Source organism: Bufo bufo, chromosome 9, assembly GCF_905171765.1.
Source record: "Bufo bufo chromosome 9, aBufBuf1.1, whole genome shotgun sequence".
NCBI classification, from domain to species: Eukaryota; Metazoa; Chordata; class Amphibia; order Anura; family Bufonidae; genus Bufo; species Bufo bufo.
In genome coordinates, this window is record NC_053397.1 from 131,985,221 (window position 1) to 132,003,540 (window position 18,320).

The 18,320-nt window shown below is 46.0% G+C and overlaps 1 protein-coding gene across 2 annotated transcripts in view; it reads right to left on the reverse strand.

Moving 5' to 3' along the window:
• TMCO1 (transmembrane and coiled-coil domains 1) overlaps positions 1 to 14,930 on the reverse strand; it is a 95,231-nt gene extending 80,301 nt beyond the window's left edge. For both annotated transcript variants that reach the window (XM_040408076.1, XM_040408077.1), the window contains exon 1: positions 14,775 to 14,930. In XM_040408076.1, the coding sequence (XP_040264010.1) occupies positions 14,775 to 14,844 (70 nt within the window). In that variant the 5' untranslated portion in view covers positions 14,845 to 14,930. The remainder of the gene's footprint in view (positions 1 to 14,774) is intronic.
• Positions 14,931 to 18,320: the final 3,390 nt, after the last annotated feature.

Here is an 18,320-nt window from a genome sequence, read left to right on the forward strand (position 1 = left end):
GCCCCACCAAAAATATAGAGCATGTCCTATTCTTGTTCACAATTGCAGACAAGAATAGGCAAAATGCAGAACGAACATGGCCAGTATCCCTGTTTGCGGACCTGTTGGTCCTGTGAACGTATCGGTATACTGAAGACACTGGGGGATAGTGGAGCTGATGGCACTGGGGGAACTGATGCAATTGGGCTGATCGCACAGGGGGGAACGAAGGGGTGTCGTGACTGATGGCAGGGGGTCAGATGAGTTTTAATAAAGGAAAACAGTATATTCATTTTTTCTTATTGGAGTACTCGCTTAATCGTAAAAAATAAAATCGATAGAATACTCTATTTCTAAAATACGGTAATCATTTACTGCAGCCTGCCCTACACTCAGCCACGTGTACAGGCAGTGAGTGAGTAAAGCTGATATATATTTCACATAACTGTCTCCTGAACCCCCTACATTCACACCGACCTGGCCTGTATGTGTTCAGAATAGGGAGAGCCACTGCCAGACGTGTCCACCCCACAGAACAAAGGATCAGGCACATTGAGAGGGAGAGTCAGGAGGGGGCGATTGTTATTACGTGGGTTTCCTGAGATGAATGTGTTGTCACTGACCTAGGGAAAGCTGTGAGAAGGGCCGCTGCCTTCTCAAACAGCTGATAGTGGGGGCCCAGGTGCCGGACCCCACTGATCAGATAATGACCACCTATCCTGGCCATTATGGCGCATAACAGGTAGTATTTAGTGTTAGGACCTGTCTAACAGAGATCGCCTTGACGTACGGCAGATGGGCTCAGATGGTTTTGTACAAAATGCATTGACCAAGCATCTCACTTTATAAATAAGCATAGCATTAGCACTATAATTTTTGGCATTATTGTACTTTATCTGATTTGCAGGTTGCTGCTGAATTGTCTTTTTTCCCTCTATCCTGAGGATAGGTCATCAGTATAAAAATCTCAGAAAACCCCTTTAAAATGGGGATCTGAGGATCTCTGGGCACAGTGTGTAGTCAAAGAAAGATTTATATATAAAACTTTTCCAAGCCTGCGGCTAGGGGTGTACCTAGTCACCGAAGCAGACTTCGGATTCCCATTTTAAAATGTTTTTACAAGTGTAGAATCGAAGGCTGAAGTCTTGCAAGACTTCGAACGTGATGAATTTTGCCTCCGCGCAGCGCATACCTTTTACTCTGTACGGAGACTGGTCTCCAAACAGCATTAAAACTAAGTTGGGGAACAAATCGACTTTGGATCTTGAATCCGCTCACCCCTACTTGTGGCCATTAACTACCTCCGGACCGCCTAACGCACGGATGCGTCCTGGAGGCGGTCGATTCATTCCTCCTGGACGCATCCGTGCGTCATCTCGCGAGACGCGAGACTTCGGTCAGAGCCAGCCCGCGCATGCGCATCGCGGGCCGGCAAAAGTTAGAGGAGTATTTCGTCAGCAACCTGCCAGCCAATGATTGTTGCCGGCAGGTTTCTGATTTTTTTTTTTTTAAATCGAATCACAAGCCATCTAACACCTTATATTTATAAATATAAGGTGTTAAATGGCTTCTCTCCTCCTCCGCTGGTCCTTTTGGTCGGTTGGTTCCAGCAGAGGAGCAGACATCACAGTGAGTACCCACCAACACCACACTTAGCCCCAGATCACCCCCCATCACCCCAATTAACCCCTTGATCGCCCGTGTCAATCACCTAGTGAAAGGGAAAAAAGTGATCAGTGTAAACTGTCACTTTTTTTTTCACTAGTATTGACTGCTAGGTTTTAGGATAGTTTAGGCCCCTTGGTTAGGTAGTTAGCGTCGGTTAGCGCCAAGCCCACCGCACCGCAGTCACTGATTCGCTGATTAGCGTATCGCTAATCAGCTTTTGTACTTTTATAGTATCTGTAAGTGATCAAAACTGATTGTATTAGTGTCACCTTAGTTCGCCCTCCACCCAAAACGCAGTGTTTGCCCGATCAGGCCCGATAAATCGCCCACATGTGCGTTCACCCACGCCCGCACCGCCGCAGTGACAAAAAAAAAATATTATTTTTTTCATCACTGCACAATCACTTTACAAGCGCTGCGGCGATAAAAAAATCTGTTTTGATATTTTTTATCAATCGCAGCCTCCGGTACTTCGCTAGCCTCCCATTTGTAAGACAGGGTTGCTTTTTTTCTTGGTTAGTCTCAGGGAATACCCCTAAATTTAGTAGTCCAAATGTCAAACAGGGGGTATTCTTCTGAAGAGGCCTACAGGATTCCCTCATCTGATGAATCTAGCGGGTCAGAATATGAACCTGTAGAAAGCAGTGGCAGTCTGACCCAAAGTTCGAACGAGGAGGTTGAGGTCCTTGATAGCACCAGGCGTACCAGGCATACCCGGCCCCGTGTCGATAGACCACAGGTTGCGCAGGATCCGTTTCAAGGGCAGCAGAGTGGGGCTGGCGCTGTCGGATTACGTGGTGAGGCATACACCAGCAGCGCAGCCCATCCTGGACCTAGTACCAGCACTGCCGTACAACATGGTGAAGTGGCGAGCACCAGAAGGGCAGTTGAAGTTGGTACGGTGGCAAGTGCAATAGTTACCCCGTCGCAGCCACCGCACAGACAGGCCCGTAGAGCCCCTGAGGTGCTGGCAAACCCTGATTGGCAGTCCCCAACTTCAGCCGCACCTGTAGTTCCCCCTTTCTGGAGTTCGGGTTGAGACAGCTCAGATCGGTTCTGCACTGGGATTTTTTTAGCTGTTCTTGACTGCGGAGCTCTTGGACTTAGTCGTGGCAGAAACAAATCGGTATGCCACTCAATTTATAGCCGCCAACCCGGGAAGCTTTTATGCCCAGCCTTTCCGGTGGAAACCAGTCCAAGTTTCCGAAATTAAAATTTTTCTGGGCCTTCTCCTCAACATGGGTCTAACCAAAAAGCATGAATTGCGGTCATATTGGTCCACAAACCCAATTCATCACATGCCCATGTTCTCTGCTGCTATGTCCAGGACACGATTTGAGACCATCCTGCGTTTCCTGCACTTTAGTGACAACACCACCTCCCGTCCCAGATGCCACCCAGCTTTTGACCGGCTCCACAAAATTCGGCCCCTCATAGACCACTTCAACAACAAATTTGCAGATTTGTATACCCCTGAGAAAAACATCTGCGTACACGAGTCCCTTATACATTTTACCGGGCGCCTTGGCTTCAAACAATACATCCCAAGAAAGCGCGCCCGGTATGGGGTCAAATTGTATAAGCTCTGTGAAAGGGCCACAGGCTATACCCACAAATTTCGGATCTATGAGGTTGCCCTGACTACCTGGGGAGCAGTGGGAAGACAGTCTGGGACTTGGTGTCACCCTTATTTGGCAAGGGGTACCATCTTTATGTGGACAATTTTTACACAAGTGTGCCCCTCTTCAGGCATTAGTTCCTAGAACAGATTGGCTGCTGTGGCACCGCGCGACCTAGTTGCCGGGGCTTCCCCCCAACGGCTCGTTACCACCAGTCTTGCAAGGGGGGAGAGGGCTGCCTTGTGTAACGAAGAACTGCTCGCGGTGAAATGGAGAGACAAGCGTGACGTTTACATGCTCTCCTCCATTCACGCAGACACGACAATACAAATTGAACGAGCAACCAGTGTCATTGAAAAGTCCCTCTCAGTCCACGACTATAACCTTCACATGGGAGGGGCGGACTTCAATGACCAGATGTTGGCTCCCCATTTAGTTTCCAGACGCACCAGACGCTGGTATAAGAAGGCGTCTGTATATTTGATTCAATTGGCTGCATATAATAGTTTTGTTCTCTACAGTAAGGCTGGGAGAACAGGATCCTTCCTCAAATTTCAGGAAGAGATCATCGAGAACCTCCTGTATCCAGGAGGTTCCGTGGCCCCAACCACCAGTGTAGTGAGCCGTCTACATGAGCGACATTTCCCCAATGTCGTTGCTGGTACCTCAACCCAACCGTCACCCCGAAAAAGATGTTGTGTCTGTAGCAGGAGTGTAATAATAGTGACACCCGCTATTTCTGTCCTGACCACCCTGCCCTATGCTTAGGGGAGTGTTTCCGGAAGTATCACACACAGGTACACTTAGCTAACTAAGTTAACGTTCAGTTCAAAAAGTTAAATAAAGTTTATATGTTCCGTTCAAATTTTATTATAAAATTAATAAATTTATTGCGTTGCGGCCTGGTTTTTTCTTTTTTGTTTTGTTTTTTTTACCTTCCAGGTGGACCAACCGATCGACTAGCTGCAGCACTGATTTGCATTCTGACAGAAGCATTGTGCTGCTGTCAGATTACACCAGGGCTCGACAAATCCCAGGCGCCAGGTCGCCATGGCGACCGGGAATTTAGTCCTGGCGCTTGGGTATTTGTCAGCCCGTTTTCAAAGGTGCCCGGGCGATGGGTGCGGAGCTGCCGTTCTGTCCGGAGGCAGCACCGTTTGAAACAGCTCCGTCACAGCACACAATAGCAGAGACGCTGGCAGCAGGGAGGGGAGGGGCTCGGGAGGAGTGTAATCTGATCCTAGAGTGGAAGCTGCTTCTGCCAGCCCCTCCCCTCCCCGCCCACCAACCAACCAGAGCTGAGGCAAGGACTAGCAGCTCTGAGCCGTCTGAGTAGTGCAGGGAGTTAGAATAGAAATGAATCGAATGAGTCTCAGGTTAAGAATCTAAAGATCCGATTAGTTAGAGACTCATTCGATTATATGAGTTAAAAGAACAGTCAGATTACACTGAGGCTGTCTGCTGATGATTTTGCAGCAGTGATAAGATTAAGGGACAGGAGCAGAGATAAGAGAAGTGACAGATGACACAGTTTAGATTACAGTTTGAATTAACCCTTTAGGATCAAATTGGCTTCTCAAGGAGATCTATATGTTAAAGGCATCCCTTCTTCTGTCTCATTCAGTAGCTATAGAACTAAGGGTACTTTCACACTTGCGGCAGGACGGATCAGGCAGGCTGTTCACCCTGTCGGATCCGTCCTTCCGCTGTTTCGCCGGACCACCGCTCCGTCCCCATTGACTATAATGGGGGTGGAGCTCCAGCGCAGCACGGCAGTGCATGGTGAAAGGCCGCCGGACTAAAAGTACTGCATGTCCAACTTTTTAGTCCAGTGGCCTCTCACCGCGAACTGCCGTGCTGCGCTGGAGCTCCACCCCCATTATAGTCAATAGGGTCCGGGGACGGAGCGGCGGTATATGTAACATGGTATACAGCATTATTGGGGGGGGGGGCTCTATGGAGAAGTGGGGGGGGGGGGCACTATGGGGGCACCTACTAGGGGCTTTATGACGCGGCTCTGCCTGGCTCCTAACTTTTTTAGCTGGCTCCTAGATTTCAAGGAAATTTGTCAAGCCCTGGATTACACACAAGTCGGTGTATGCGGTGCTGCAAGATGAGATTTCTCCTCTGCAGTAAAAGATACGTTTGCCGAGGTATATGAGCTGAGGAGGCTGTGTTCATATACTTTAGCAAAAACTTTGTATATAAAAAAATATATAAAAAATCCCGGCAATGATTTATTCATCCACATCGATTGATGTGAATGGAGAAATCTGGTTTGCCAGGGCATACGAGCTAAGTGGGTATGGATGTTGGGCGGAGCTTTTATGTCCTGGCAGACGCCTTTCCCCTCTTTTTTTTTTGGCAGAGATTTTTTCATCCACATTGATCGATGCGAATGAACTAATCTGTGCCGTTAATTTTTTCTTTCAGCCCAGAGGCTGAACGGAAAAAAAAAATTCTCATGACCCGTATGCTCAATATAAGGAGAATAGCAGAAACTCCTAATGCTGGCCATACATGTAATGATTGCGGAGACCCTCAGATGCCAGGGCAGTACAAACACCCCACAAATGACCCCATTTTGGAAAGAAGACACCCCAAGGTATCCGCTGAGGGGCATATATTGAGTCCATGAAAGATTGAAATTTTTGTCCCAAGTTAGAGGAAAGGGAGACTGAGAAAAAAAAAATATATAATTTCCGCTAACTTGTGGCAAAAAAAAAAATTCTATGAACTCGCCATGCCCCTCATTGAATACCTTGGGGTGTCTTTCCAAAATGGGGTCACATGTGGGGTATTTATACTGCCCTGGCATTTTAGGGGCCCTAAAGCATGAGAAGAAGTCTGGGATCCAAATGTCTAAAAATACCCTCCTAAAAGGAATTTGGGCCCCATTGCGCATCTAGGCTGCAAAAACACAGATCTGGTATCGCCGTACTCAGGAGAAGTTGGGGAATGTGTTTTGGGGTGTCATTTTACATATACCCATGCTGGGTGAGAGAAATATCTCGGTCAAATGCCAACTTTGTATAAAAAAATGGGAAAAGTTGTCTTTTGCCGAGATATTTCTCTCACCCAGCATGAAAATGATGATTTTTTCTTTTTTTTTCTTACAAAGTCTCATATTCCACTAACTTGTGACAAAAAATAAAAACTTCCATGAACTCACTATGCCCATCACGAAATACCTTGGGGTGTCTTCTTTCCAAAATGGTAGTTTTACTGCCCTGGCATTCTAGGGGCCCTAATGTGTGGTAAGTAGTTTGAAATCAAAATGTGTAAAAAATGACCTGTGAAATCCTAAAGGTGCTCTTTGGAATGTGGGCCCCTTTGCCCACCTAGGCTGCAAAAAAGTGTCACACATCTGGTATCGCCGTACTCAGGAGAAGTTGGGCAATGTGTTTTGGGGTGTCATTTTACATATAAGTCTGACCGCTTCCCTGCACAGACATCTCCACTGCGTCTGTTCCTCGGAGCACTATGACGTCATCGGCGCAGGTGCTGTGGAGATGAGGGAAGCGGTCAGACATTCACTGCGCATGCGCGGAATACATACGCTCACAGGGAGGATCGCATTCCGGAGGAGATGGGCGGGCTGGAGGGACGCGCTGGGCGGCGGCATTTAGAGGAAGGTAGACCGAGCCTCTAGGTGCTAATGACGCCCCCATAGCACCTAGAGGCTCATTAGCAGATCAATATAAGTTCTTTTTTTAGCGAAACGGCTGCCCCAAAAGCAATTATGTTAGGATGGTTCGGTAGAGCAGACACTAGCGGATCGCTAGTGTCTGACAGCTAATTATGTGAAAACGAAGTGGGTAGAAACCCTTTAACCCCTTAAGGACATAGGACGTACCGTTACGCCCTATTTCCCGAGTCCTTAAGGACCAAGGACGTACCGGTACGTCCTAACTTTTAAATCGGGGATCCGGCGCCCGAGGGGTTAAACGGAACGGGATTTCGGCTGAAATCCTTCAGCCGGCATCCTGTGACAACGCCAGGGGGGGTGATGTGACCCCCCCCCGTGTCGGCGATCGCAGCAAACCGCAGGTCAATTCAGACCTGCGGTTTGCTGCGCTTTTTGCAGTTTCTGATGCCCGCGGTCCCTGACCGCGGGGATCAGAAACTTTAGAGTGGCTAAAATCTATATTTTTTACCCCCCCCCCTGCACCCCTGCATGATTTGATGCCGGCGGGTGGTGCGGGGGGGGGGGGGTGTCGCAGGCGGTGGGGGCGTTGCGGGAGGCGGGCGGTGTGGCAGGCGGGATCGCGATCCCCCGCCCGCCTCCCCATGAATGATCGTTGGCTTCTAGTGGTTATACCAGGGTGCCAGCACATTGCTGGCACCCTGGTATAAACGGCTGAAATCTGTGCAGATGTCAGCCGTTTAACCCTTTCCATACCGCGGTCCGTACGGACCGCTGTATGGAAAAAGTTAACTGTCATCGGTCAGGGAGCTCACTCCCTCTCCATCGGGGGGCTGCTGTGCCTTTGCAGCCCTCGATGGAGAGGGAGAGAGCCCCCAGAGAGCCCCCCTCAGCCCCGTGCTTACCCTTCCCCGTCTGCAAAGTTCTGAGCAGACGGGGAGGGTTCCCATGGCAACAGGACGCCTGCTCAGGCGTCCTGCTGTCCATGGTGCTGAACAGATCTATGCTGAAAGCATAGATCTGTTCAGTGTAAGTAAAATACAGTACAGAACAATATATATTGTACTGTACTGTATTATACAGACATCAGACCCACTGGATCTTCAAGAACCAAGCGGGTCTGGGTCAAAAAAATGTAAAAAAAAAGTGAAAAAAGTTAAGAAAAAAAAAAAACATTTATCACTGAATAAAAATTAAAAAAATAAAATAAACTACACATATTAGGTATCGCCGCGTCCGTAACGACCTGATCTATAAAATGGTCATGTTACTTTCCCCGCACGGTGAACGCCATAAAAATAAAAAAATAAAAACTATGAGAAAATTGAAATTTTGCCCACCTTACTTCCCAAAAAAGGTAATAAAAGTGATCAAAAAAGTCGCATGTACGCCAAAATAGTACCAATCAAACCGTCATCTCATCCCGCAAAAAATGAGACCCTACTCAAGATAATCGCCCAAAAGCTGAAAAAACTATGGCTCTTAGACTATGGAAACACTAAAACATGATTTTTTTTTTGTTTCAAAAATGAAATCATTGTGTAAAACTTACATAAATAAAAAAAAAGTATACATATTAGGTATCGCCGCGTCCGTATCGACCGGCTCTATAAAAATATTACATGACCTAACCCCTCAGATGACCACCGTAAAAAAATAAAAATAAAAACAGTGTAAAAAAAGCCATTTTTTGCCATTTTACGTCACAAAAAGTGTAATAGCAAGCGATCAAAAAGTCATATGCACCCCAAAATAGTGCCAATCAAACCGTCATCTCATCCCGCAAAAAATGAGACCCTACTCAAGATAATCGCCCAAAAACTGAAAAAAACTATGGCTCTTAGACTATGGAGACACTAAAACATTTTTTTGGTTTTAAAAATGAAGTTATTGTATAAAACTTACATAAATAAAAAAAAAAATGTATACATATTAGGTATCGCCGCGTCCGTGACAACCTGCTCTATAAAATTACCCCATGATCTAACCTGTCAGATGAATGTTGTAAATAACAAAAAAAAAACGTGCCAAAAAAGCTATTTCTTGTTCCCTTGCTGCACAAAAAGTGTAATATAGAGCAACCAAAAATCATATGCACCCTAAACTAGTACCAACAAAACTGCCACCCTATCCTGTAGTTTCTAAAATGGAGTCACTTTTTTGGAGTTTCCACTCTAGGGGTGCATCAGGGGGGCTTTAAATGGGACATGGTGTCAAAAAAACCAGTCCAGCAAAATCTGTCTTCCAAAAACCGTATGGCATTCCTTTCCTTCTGCGCCCTGCCGTGTGCCTGTACAGCTGTTTACGACCACATATGGGGTGTTTCTGTAAACTACAGAATCAGGGCCATAAATAATGAGTTTTGTTTGGCTGTTAACCCTTGCTTTGTAACTGGAAAAAAAATATTAAAATGGAAAATCTGCCAAAAATTTGAAAATTTGAAATTGTGTCTCTATTTTCCATTAAATCTTGTGCAACACCTAAAGGGTTAACAACGTTTGTAAAATCAGTTTTGAATACCTTGAAGGGTGTAGTTTCTTAGATGGGGTCACTTTTATGGAGTTTCTACTCTAGGGGTGCATCAGGGGGGCTTCAAATGGGACATGGTGTCAAAAAAACAGTCCAGCAAAATCAGCCTTCCAAAAACCAAACGGCGCACCTTTCACTCTACGCCCTACTGTGTGCCCGTACAGTAGTTTACGGCCACATATGGGGTGTTTCTGTAAACAGCAGAGTCAGGGCAATAAAGATACAGTCTTGTTTGGCTGTTAACCCTTGCTTTGTTAGTGGAAAAAATGGGTTAAAATTGAAAATTAGGCAAAAAAAATTAAATTCTCAAATTTCCTCCTCATTTGCCAATAACTCTTGTGCAACACCTAAAGGGTTAATAATGTATGCAAAATCAGTTTTGAATACCTTGAGGGGTGTAGTTTCTTAGATGGGGTCATTTTTGGGTGGTTTCTATTATGTAAGCCTCGCAAATCGACTTCAGACCTGAACTGGTCCCTAAAAATTTAGTTTTTGTAAATTTCTGAAAAATTTCAAGATTTGCTTCTAAACTTCTAAGCCTTTTAACATCCCCAAAAAATAAAATATCATTCCCAAAACAATTCACACATGAAGTAGACATATGGGGAATGTAAAGTCATCACAATTTTTTGGGGTATTACTATGTATTACAGAAGTAGAGAAACTGAAACTTTGAAATTTGCAAATTTTTCCAAATTTTTGGTAAATTAGGTATTTTTTTTGTGCAAAAAAAATAATTTTTTTGACTTCATTTTACCAGTGTCATGAAGTACAATATGTGACGAAAAGACAATCTCAGAATGGCCTGGATAAGTCAAAGCGTTTTAAAGTTATTAGCACTTAAAGTGACACTGGTCAGATTTCCAAAAAATGGCCTGGTCCTTAACCCCTTAAGGACTCAGCCCTATTTCACCTTAAGGACTTGGCCATTTTTTGCAAATCTGACCAGTGTCACTTTAAGTGCTGATAACTTTAAAACGCTTTGACTTATCCAGGCCGTTCTGAGATTGTTTTTTCGTCACATATTGTACTTCATGACACTGCTAAAATTGGGTCAAAAAAGTTAATTTTTTTGCATAAAAAAATACCATATTTATCAAAAATTTTGAAAAATTTGCAAATTTCAAAGTTTCAGTTTCTCTACTTCTGTAATACATAGTAATACCCCCAAAAATTTTGATGACTTTACATTCCCCATATGTCTACTTCATGTTTGTAGCATTTTGGGATTGATATTTTATTTTTTGGGGATGTTATAAGGCTTAGAAGTTTAGAAGCAAATCTTGAAATTTTTCAGAAATTTACAAAAACCAAATTTTTAGGGACCACTACAGGTCTGAAGTCACTTTGCGAGGCTTACATAATAGAAACCGCCCAAAAATGACCCCATTCTATAAACTACACCCCTCAAGGTATTCAAAACTGATTTTACAAGCTTTGTTAACCCTTTAGGTATTGCACAAGAGTTATTGGCAAATGGGGATGAAATTTGAGAATTTCATTTTTTTGCCTAATTTTCCATTTTAACCCATTTTTTCCACTAACAAAGCAAGGGTTAACAGCTAAACAAGACTGTATCTTTATTGCCCTGACTCTGCCGTTTACAGAAACACCCCATATGTGGCCGTAAACTACTGTACGGGCACACAGTAGGGCGTAGAGTGAAAGGTGCGCCGTTTGGTTTTTGGAGGGCTGATTTTGCTGGACTGTTTTTTTGACACCATGTCCCATTTGAAGCCCCCTGATGCACCCCTAGAGTAGAAACTCCATAAAAGTGACCCCATCTAAGAAACTACACCCCTCAAGGTATTCAAAACAGATTTTACAAACTTTGTTAACCCTTTAGGTGTTGCACAAGATTTAATGGAAAATAGAGATACAATTTCAAAATTTCACTTTTTTGGCAGATTTTCCATTTTAATATTTTTTTTCCAGTAACAAAGCAAGGGTTAACAGCCAAACAAAACTCATTATTTATGGACCTGATTCTGTAGTTTACAGAAACACCCCATATGTGGTCGTAAACCGCTGTACGGGCACACGGCAGGGCGCAGAAGGAAAGGAATGCCATACGGTTTTTGGAAGGCAGGTTTTGCTGGACTGGTTTTTTTGACACCATGTCCCATTTGAAGCCCCCCTGATGCACCCCTAGAGTAGAAACTCCAAAAAAGTGACCCCATTTTAGAAAGTACGGAATAAGGTGGCAGCTTTGTTGGTACTAGTTTAGGGTACATATGATTTTTGGTTGCTCTATATTACACTTTTTGTGCGGCAAGGTAACAAGAAATAGCTTTTTTGGCACGTTTTTTTTTTTTTTTGTTATTTACAACATTCATCTGACAGGTTAGATCATGTGGTAATTTTATAGAGCAGGTTGTCACGGACGCGGTGATACCTAATATGTATACCTTTTTTTTATTTATGTAAGTTTTATACAATAACTTCATTTTTAAAACCAAAAAAAGTTTTAGTGTCTCCATAGTCTAAGAGCCATAGTTTTTTCAGTTTTTGGGCGATTATCTTGAGTAGGGTCTCATTTTTTGCGGGATGAGATGACGGTTTAATTGGCACTATTTTGGGGTGCATATGACTTTTTGATCGCTTGTTATTACACTTTTTGTGACGTAAGATGACAAAAAATTGCTTTTTTTACACCGTTTTTATTTTTTACGGTGGTCACCTGAGGGGTTAGATCATGTGATATTCTTATAGAGCCGGTCGATACGGACGCGGCGATACCTAATATGTATACTTTATTTTTATTTATGTAAGTTTTACACAATGATTTCATTTTTGAAACAAATAAAATCATGTTTTAGTGTTTCTTTAGTCTGAGAGCCATAGTTTTTTCAGTTTTTGGGCGATTATCTTGGGTAAGGTATGATTTTTGCGGGATGAGATGACGGTTTGATTGGTACTATTTTGGCGTACATGTGACTTTTTTGATCACTTTTATTACCTTTTTTGGGAAGTAAGGTGGGCAAAATTTCAATTTTCTCATAGTTTTTATTTTTTTATTTTTATGGTGTTCACCGTGCGGGGAAAGTAACATGACCGTTTTATAGATCAGGTCGTTACGGACGCGGCGATACCTAATATGTGTAGTGTATTTTATTTTTTTTTATTTTTATTCAGTGATGAATGTTTTTTTTTTTATCTTAACTTTTTTCACTTTTTTTAACTTTTTTTTTGACCCAGACCCACTTGGTTCTGGAAGATCCAGTGGGTCTGATGTCTGTATAATACAGTACAGTACAATATATATTGTTCTATACTGTATTTTACTTACACTGAACAGATCTATGCTTTCAGCATAGATCTGTTCAGCACCATGGACAGCAGGACGCCTGAGCAGGCGTCCTGTTGCCATGGGAACCTTCCCCGTCTGCTCAGAACTTCGCAGACGGGGAAGGGTAAGCACAGGGCTGAGGGGGGCTCTCTGGGGGCTCTCTCCCTCTCCATCGGGGGGCTGCAAAGGCACAGCAGCCCCCCGATGGAGAGGGAGGGAGCTCCCTGACCGACGACAGTTAACTTTTTCCATACAGCGGTCCGTACGGACCGCGGTATGGAAAGGGTTAAACGGCTGACATCTTCACAGATGTCAGCCGTTTATACCAGGGTGCCAGCAATGTGCTGGCACCCTGGTATAACCACTAGAAGCCAACGATCATTCATGGGGAGGCGGGCGGGGGATCGCGATCCCGCCTGCCGCACCGCCCGCCTCCCGCACCGCCCCCACCGCATGCGACACCCCCCCCCGCACCACCCGCCGGCATAAAATCGTGCAGGGGTGCAGGGGGGGGTGAAAAATATTGATTATAGGCACTCAAAAGTTTCTGATCCCCGCGGTCAGGGACCGCGGGCATCAGAAACTGCAAAAAGCGCAGCAAACCGCAGGTCTGAATTGACCTGCGGTTTGCTGCGATCGCCGACACGGGGGGGTCACATGACCCCCCCTGGCGTTGTCACAGGATGCCGGCTGAAGGATTTCAGCCGAAATCCCGTTCCGTTTAACCCCTCGGGCGCCGGAATACTGAGTTCAAGCTAGGACGTACCGGTACGCCCTGAGTCCTTAAGGACTCGGGAAATAGGGCGTACCGATACGCCCTGCGTCCTTAAGGGGTTAAAGGGACTCTGTCACCACTTTCTAACCCCCCCTTTTAAAAGTATTGTTATCTCCATGGCGCCCCTGTGATTACAAAGGTGTTGTTAGAAGATAAATTCGCCGTCTCCTTTTGATAAAAAGAGCTTTTATCTAACCTGTCAATCTTCTTGATAAGGTGCCCAGGGCGTTTCTGTTGGTCTCAAGCTGCCGCCCGCCGCCGCCGTTGGTGCCCAGCTCCTCCCCTGATGCTTTCAGCGCCGCCTGAATGTAATGAAATACGCCTCCGGCTCTCGCTCAGTGCCCCCTCCTCCTTTTCAAAGATCCCGCGCGTGCGCACAGGCCTGTGCCTGATGCGCCCGTGCGGACATTTACAATCAGCCTCATTGAGCGAAGTGTGCATGCGCGCACTTCGCTCAACCTCCTCATCAGACGAGCACTGCAGCCAGCCACTCAGAGCCTGGCTGGCTGCAGTGCTCGTCTGATGAGGAGGTTGAGCGAAGTGCGCGCATGCGCACTTCGCTCAATGAGGCTGATTGTAAATGTCCGCACGGGCGCATCAGGCACAGGCCTGTGCGCACGCGCGGGATCTTTGAAAAGGAGGAGGGGGCACTGAGCGAGAGCCGGAGGCGTATTTCATTACATTCAGGCGGCGCTGAAAGCATCAGGGGAGGAGCTGGGCACCAACGGCGGCGGCGGCAGCTTGAGACCAACAGAAACGCCCTGTGCACCTTATCAAGAAGATTGACAGGTTAGATAAAAGCTCTTTTTATCAAAAGGAGACGGCGAATTTATCTTCTAACAACACCTTTGTAATCACAGGGGCGCCATGGAGATAACAATACTTTTAAAAGGGGGGGTTAGAAAGTGGTGACAGAGTCCCTTTAAGGTGAAAATGAGCCCGGTCCTTAAGGGGTTAAGGGGGTTTAAGCTAGGGGGGCTAAAGGTGGTTAATAATCCTTATTTATTACAAAAACAACCATATAGTCAGCCATAGCGAGGAGAACACTTTTCCACCTAAACAAGATTCTCACTTTCCCTGGCCATTAGGACACAGTGGTGATCTGTTCAGGCTTGAGATTCACTTTACCGCGCTGTGGTTCTCCCCATACTCCAATGACATACTGATAGGAAACTCAGACTGCAGCGCTATGTAAGAGAGTAAAATAAACCCATCATATTTGCTCCCCTCATGCCTAGTCCTACCACCCCGGGAGGTAGACACACTCACCCTCCGCCAGCAGCGCCGTGCACACCGATATAAACACGATCAGCAAGGTGTCCGCAAACATAGTGCTCATGGTGCCGGAGGACGGTGACCACACACAGGAAAGGCAGCGCCGCCGTGACGTCACCACACACAGCTCGCGTACCGGAAGTCCGAGGAATGCTGGGAGCCGAAGGACAACTCCTCCTAAGGGGGTGATACTGACACTAGTTTGCTATGAGGACTCGGTCCTTCTTACAGGTGGTGGGCTATAGCCGACTCTACAGCAGTGCAGCTGCCTCACACAGTGCCTTTCCTAAGTAAGGACCTGCGCACTTGCGCAGAACCCTTTCTCTCAGGGTCTCTTACATTTACAGTTGCACCAAAAAAAAAAAAAGTAAAACAGGTGAATGGTAGAAAATAAAGTTTTTTATGTTTGTTTCATTTTAACGTTTCAAAACTGAGGGTTGTTTACTTTACTAAAGATAAGTTATCCCCAGGATAGGGGGTTCCTGACCATGAGGCCTCTTGCACACAAACAATGTGTGCTGGCAGTGCCCGTGCAGTGGACTGCAAATTTCACGGGCACCGACCGTGGGGATGCTGCATGCGGATCGCAAACCCATTCGCTTGAATGAGGTCTTCAATCCGTCCGTCCCGCAAAAAGATAGGACAAGTTCTATCTTTTTGCAGAACGGAAGCACGGAACCCCACAAAAGCGCTCCGTAGTGCTTCTGTAGGGTTCTGTTCCGCATCTTCAGGTTTGCGGACCCATTCAAGTGAATGGGTCTGCATCCATGATGTGAAATGTACACGGCCGGTGCCCTGTGTATTGCGGACCCGCCATATGCGTGCCGTAATACAGCCACAGGGGGCACACGGTTGTGTGCAAGAGGTTTGTGCTCTCCATTTCAATCTAAACACAGGTTTATGGTTCTCATTAAGAGAAACAAAATAAGAGTCTTGCTTAATAAATAAGCCTGAGGAAGGGACCTGAGCTGTCTGGAAAGCTCTCTAAAATATCAGTCTAATGTTATAAATCAACCATTAACCCGTAGGATACCAGCGCCGTACATGAAATCGCTCGGTGACTGGGGTACAATGGCTGCTCTGCACGCCAAGCAGCCATCTTTCCTACGGGCACAGGGAGGTTTTTCCGCCTCGATCGCTGCCATTGGCCAGTTTCTGCAGACTGGCCAATCACAGCTCCGGATGGAGTTTTATCCATTTCTGGAGCTGCAGGGGGTCGTACAGGGGTGACTGGTGCTGAACTAGCCAGCACCTATCTTCCCCGAGGTGAGGCAGGGGACACCCTTGTTTGGTGTCCCCTGCCTGCTCTGCAATTAAAGGGAGTCTGTCACCAGCATTTCACTTTTTTTAACCCTTCCCACAGCTCCCTAGCATGCTTACAGTTAATAAAAACGTTACCTCTGGTATCAATCCTGGACTTATAGAACCCTCAAAAACGATCTTTATAAGATATGCAAATGAGGGCTCGCAAGTGCCCAGGGCGGCGTTACTCTCTTAGGTGCCCTGCTTGCTTAGCCTTCTCATTGCGTCCCCCCGCCCCTTCCTACCCTCTGCCCGCCCATCCTTTCCCCCTGACCGCCTTTGTACTAACTTGTTATGCTGCCGATTTTCGCATCGTTAGCCGACGCATGCGCAATAGTTACTGTGATGCCGTACAAGGAATGGACATCGCAGTGCGCATGCGCCGGCCAAAGGAATGAATGTGCCGGCGCGGAATATCGGCAGCATAACAAGTTAGTACAAAGACGGTCAGAGGGAAAGGATGGGCGGGCAGAGGGTAGGAAGGGGCGGGGGGACGCAATGAGAAGGCTGAGCAAGCAGGGCACCTAAGAGAGTAACGCCGCCCTGGGCACTTGCGAGCCCTCATTTGCATATCTTATAAAGATCATTTTTGAGGGTTCTATAAGTCTAGGATTGATGCCAGAGGTAACGTTTTTATTAACTGTAAGCATGCTAGGGAGCTGTGGGAAGGGTTAAAAAAGTGAAATGCTGGTGACAGACTCCCTTTAACTGGAACAATGCTCCAGCCAATGGCAGCACAGGAAAGGGCTGAACCTGTCAGTCTGCAGGCAGCCATTCTAGCTTGTGACTGCGTGCATAGAGGTTCTGTACTTCTGTGCTGCTGTTGGCTTGCTGGGACTTGTGATGCACCACTACTGCAATTTGATCTTTTGCTGCTGAAAGAAGAAAAGACGAACATCTGTAATTGCTGCTCTGATTTATTTTTTTTATTTGCTGCATTCCCAGATCCCTAAACCACCCTCCATCCCTGTCCCGCCTCCCCTCCCTCACCCCTAGCCCCCCCCATCCTTTTTTTACGCCATTTGGTCCATGTGGGCTTTTATTTTATTTTATTTTTACAATTTTCCAGCTTCGCACCACTTTTTCTGCGTGCGAGCTGTGACTGCCAAGTGCTGTTCAGTGCGTACCTGCCTGATCAGCAACTGGGGATTATTTATTTGTGCTTTTTTTTCTTTTTTCACATCTGTGTTAATTTTTTTTTTGCCAATTTTTCTGTTCAAAAAGAAGAAACTGTAGTTAGGGCTTTATATAAATATATATATAGTGCTCTATATTTTTATATATATATATATATATATATATATATAGTAGGAAGGCGCAAGAGTCCGTCATTGGCGGAAGGTACGTGTCACCGAGGTTCCTGGCCTCGGTGAGATAGGAACCAGTAATTTTGTGTGTCAGCGGCAGCTACTGCTCGCTGACACTGTTTTACTTAGTGTGGCTGTAAAGCCAATTTGGGACGGTTCTTATTGGGAGCAGCCAAAGAGCAGGGTGGGTGGCTGTTCCCAACGTCCAGGCCAGGTTTTGGGCTGGGGTTTAACAGCCAGCAGCTCAGCTGGGTGTGGTATGTTCCTCCAAGTGATAGTGGAGCTGTAAAAGCTCTGTGGGTTTTGGGAGCTGAGGAGATCCACCGTACTGCAAGGCTGAGAGCTGCATGAGAGCTGCCTGCTGGGAGTCAAGCGCCCTAAAGCCTGCTGTGGTCTGCCAGGTGATTTATGTTATTTTGGGAGCTCTTGCTGTGTGAACTAACTCCAGGACTCTGTAAAGCATTGTTTTTTCTTTTCTGCCTCTTCTGTGTGAATAAACACTGGACTTTTGTTTTTCAACCATGGTTTTGCCTCTGTATTGCATCTGCTTACCCTGCCTACCAGAGCAAATCCCTACAATTGGTGGCTTGGAGCGGGAAAACGCAGTGAGGCTGGCGTGATCGCCAAAATAGTTTTGGTTTGCACACGGGTGTATGTTGTTTATCAAACCTGCTAGATTTAAACCTGTGTCACGTGACAAAATGGAGGCTGTTTTGAAGGCCCTTATTGAAGGTAATCTGCAGCAGCAAGAGACCAACCTGCAGCAACGTGAGGCTAATAAGCAGCAGCAAGAGACCAACCGGTTGCTGCTACAACACGTGATGGCTTTGCAAACAGCAGGAGCAACCTTCAAGCGTCCATGATGCCCGTAAAGCAGTCTATCCAGCGATTCCCTAAGATGACACCCACAGATGACATCGAAACATACCTG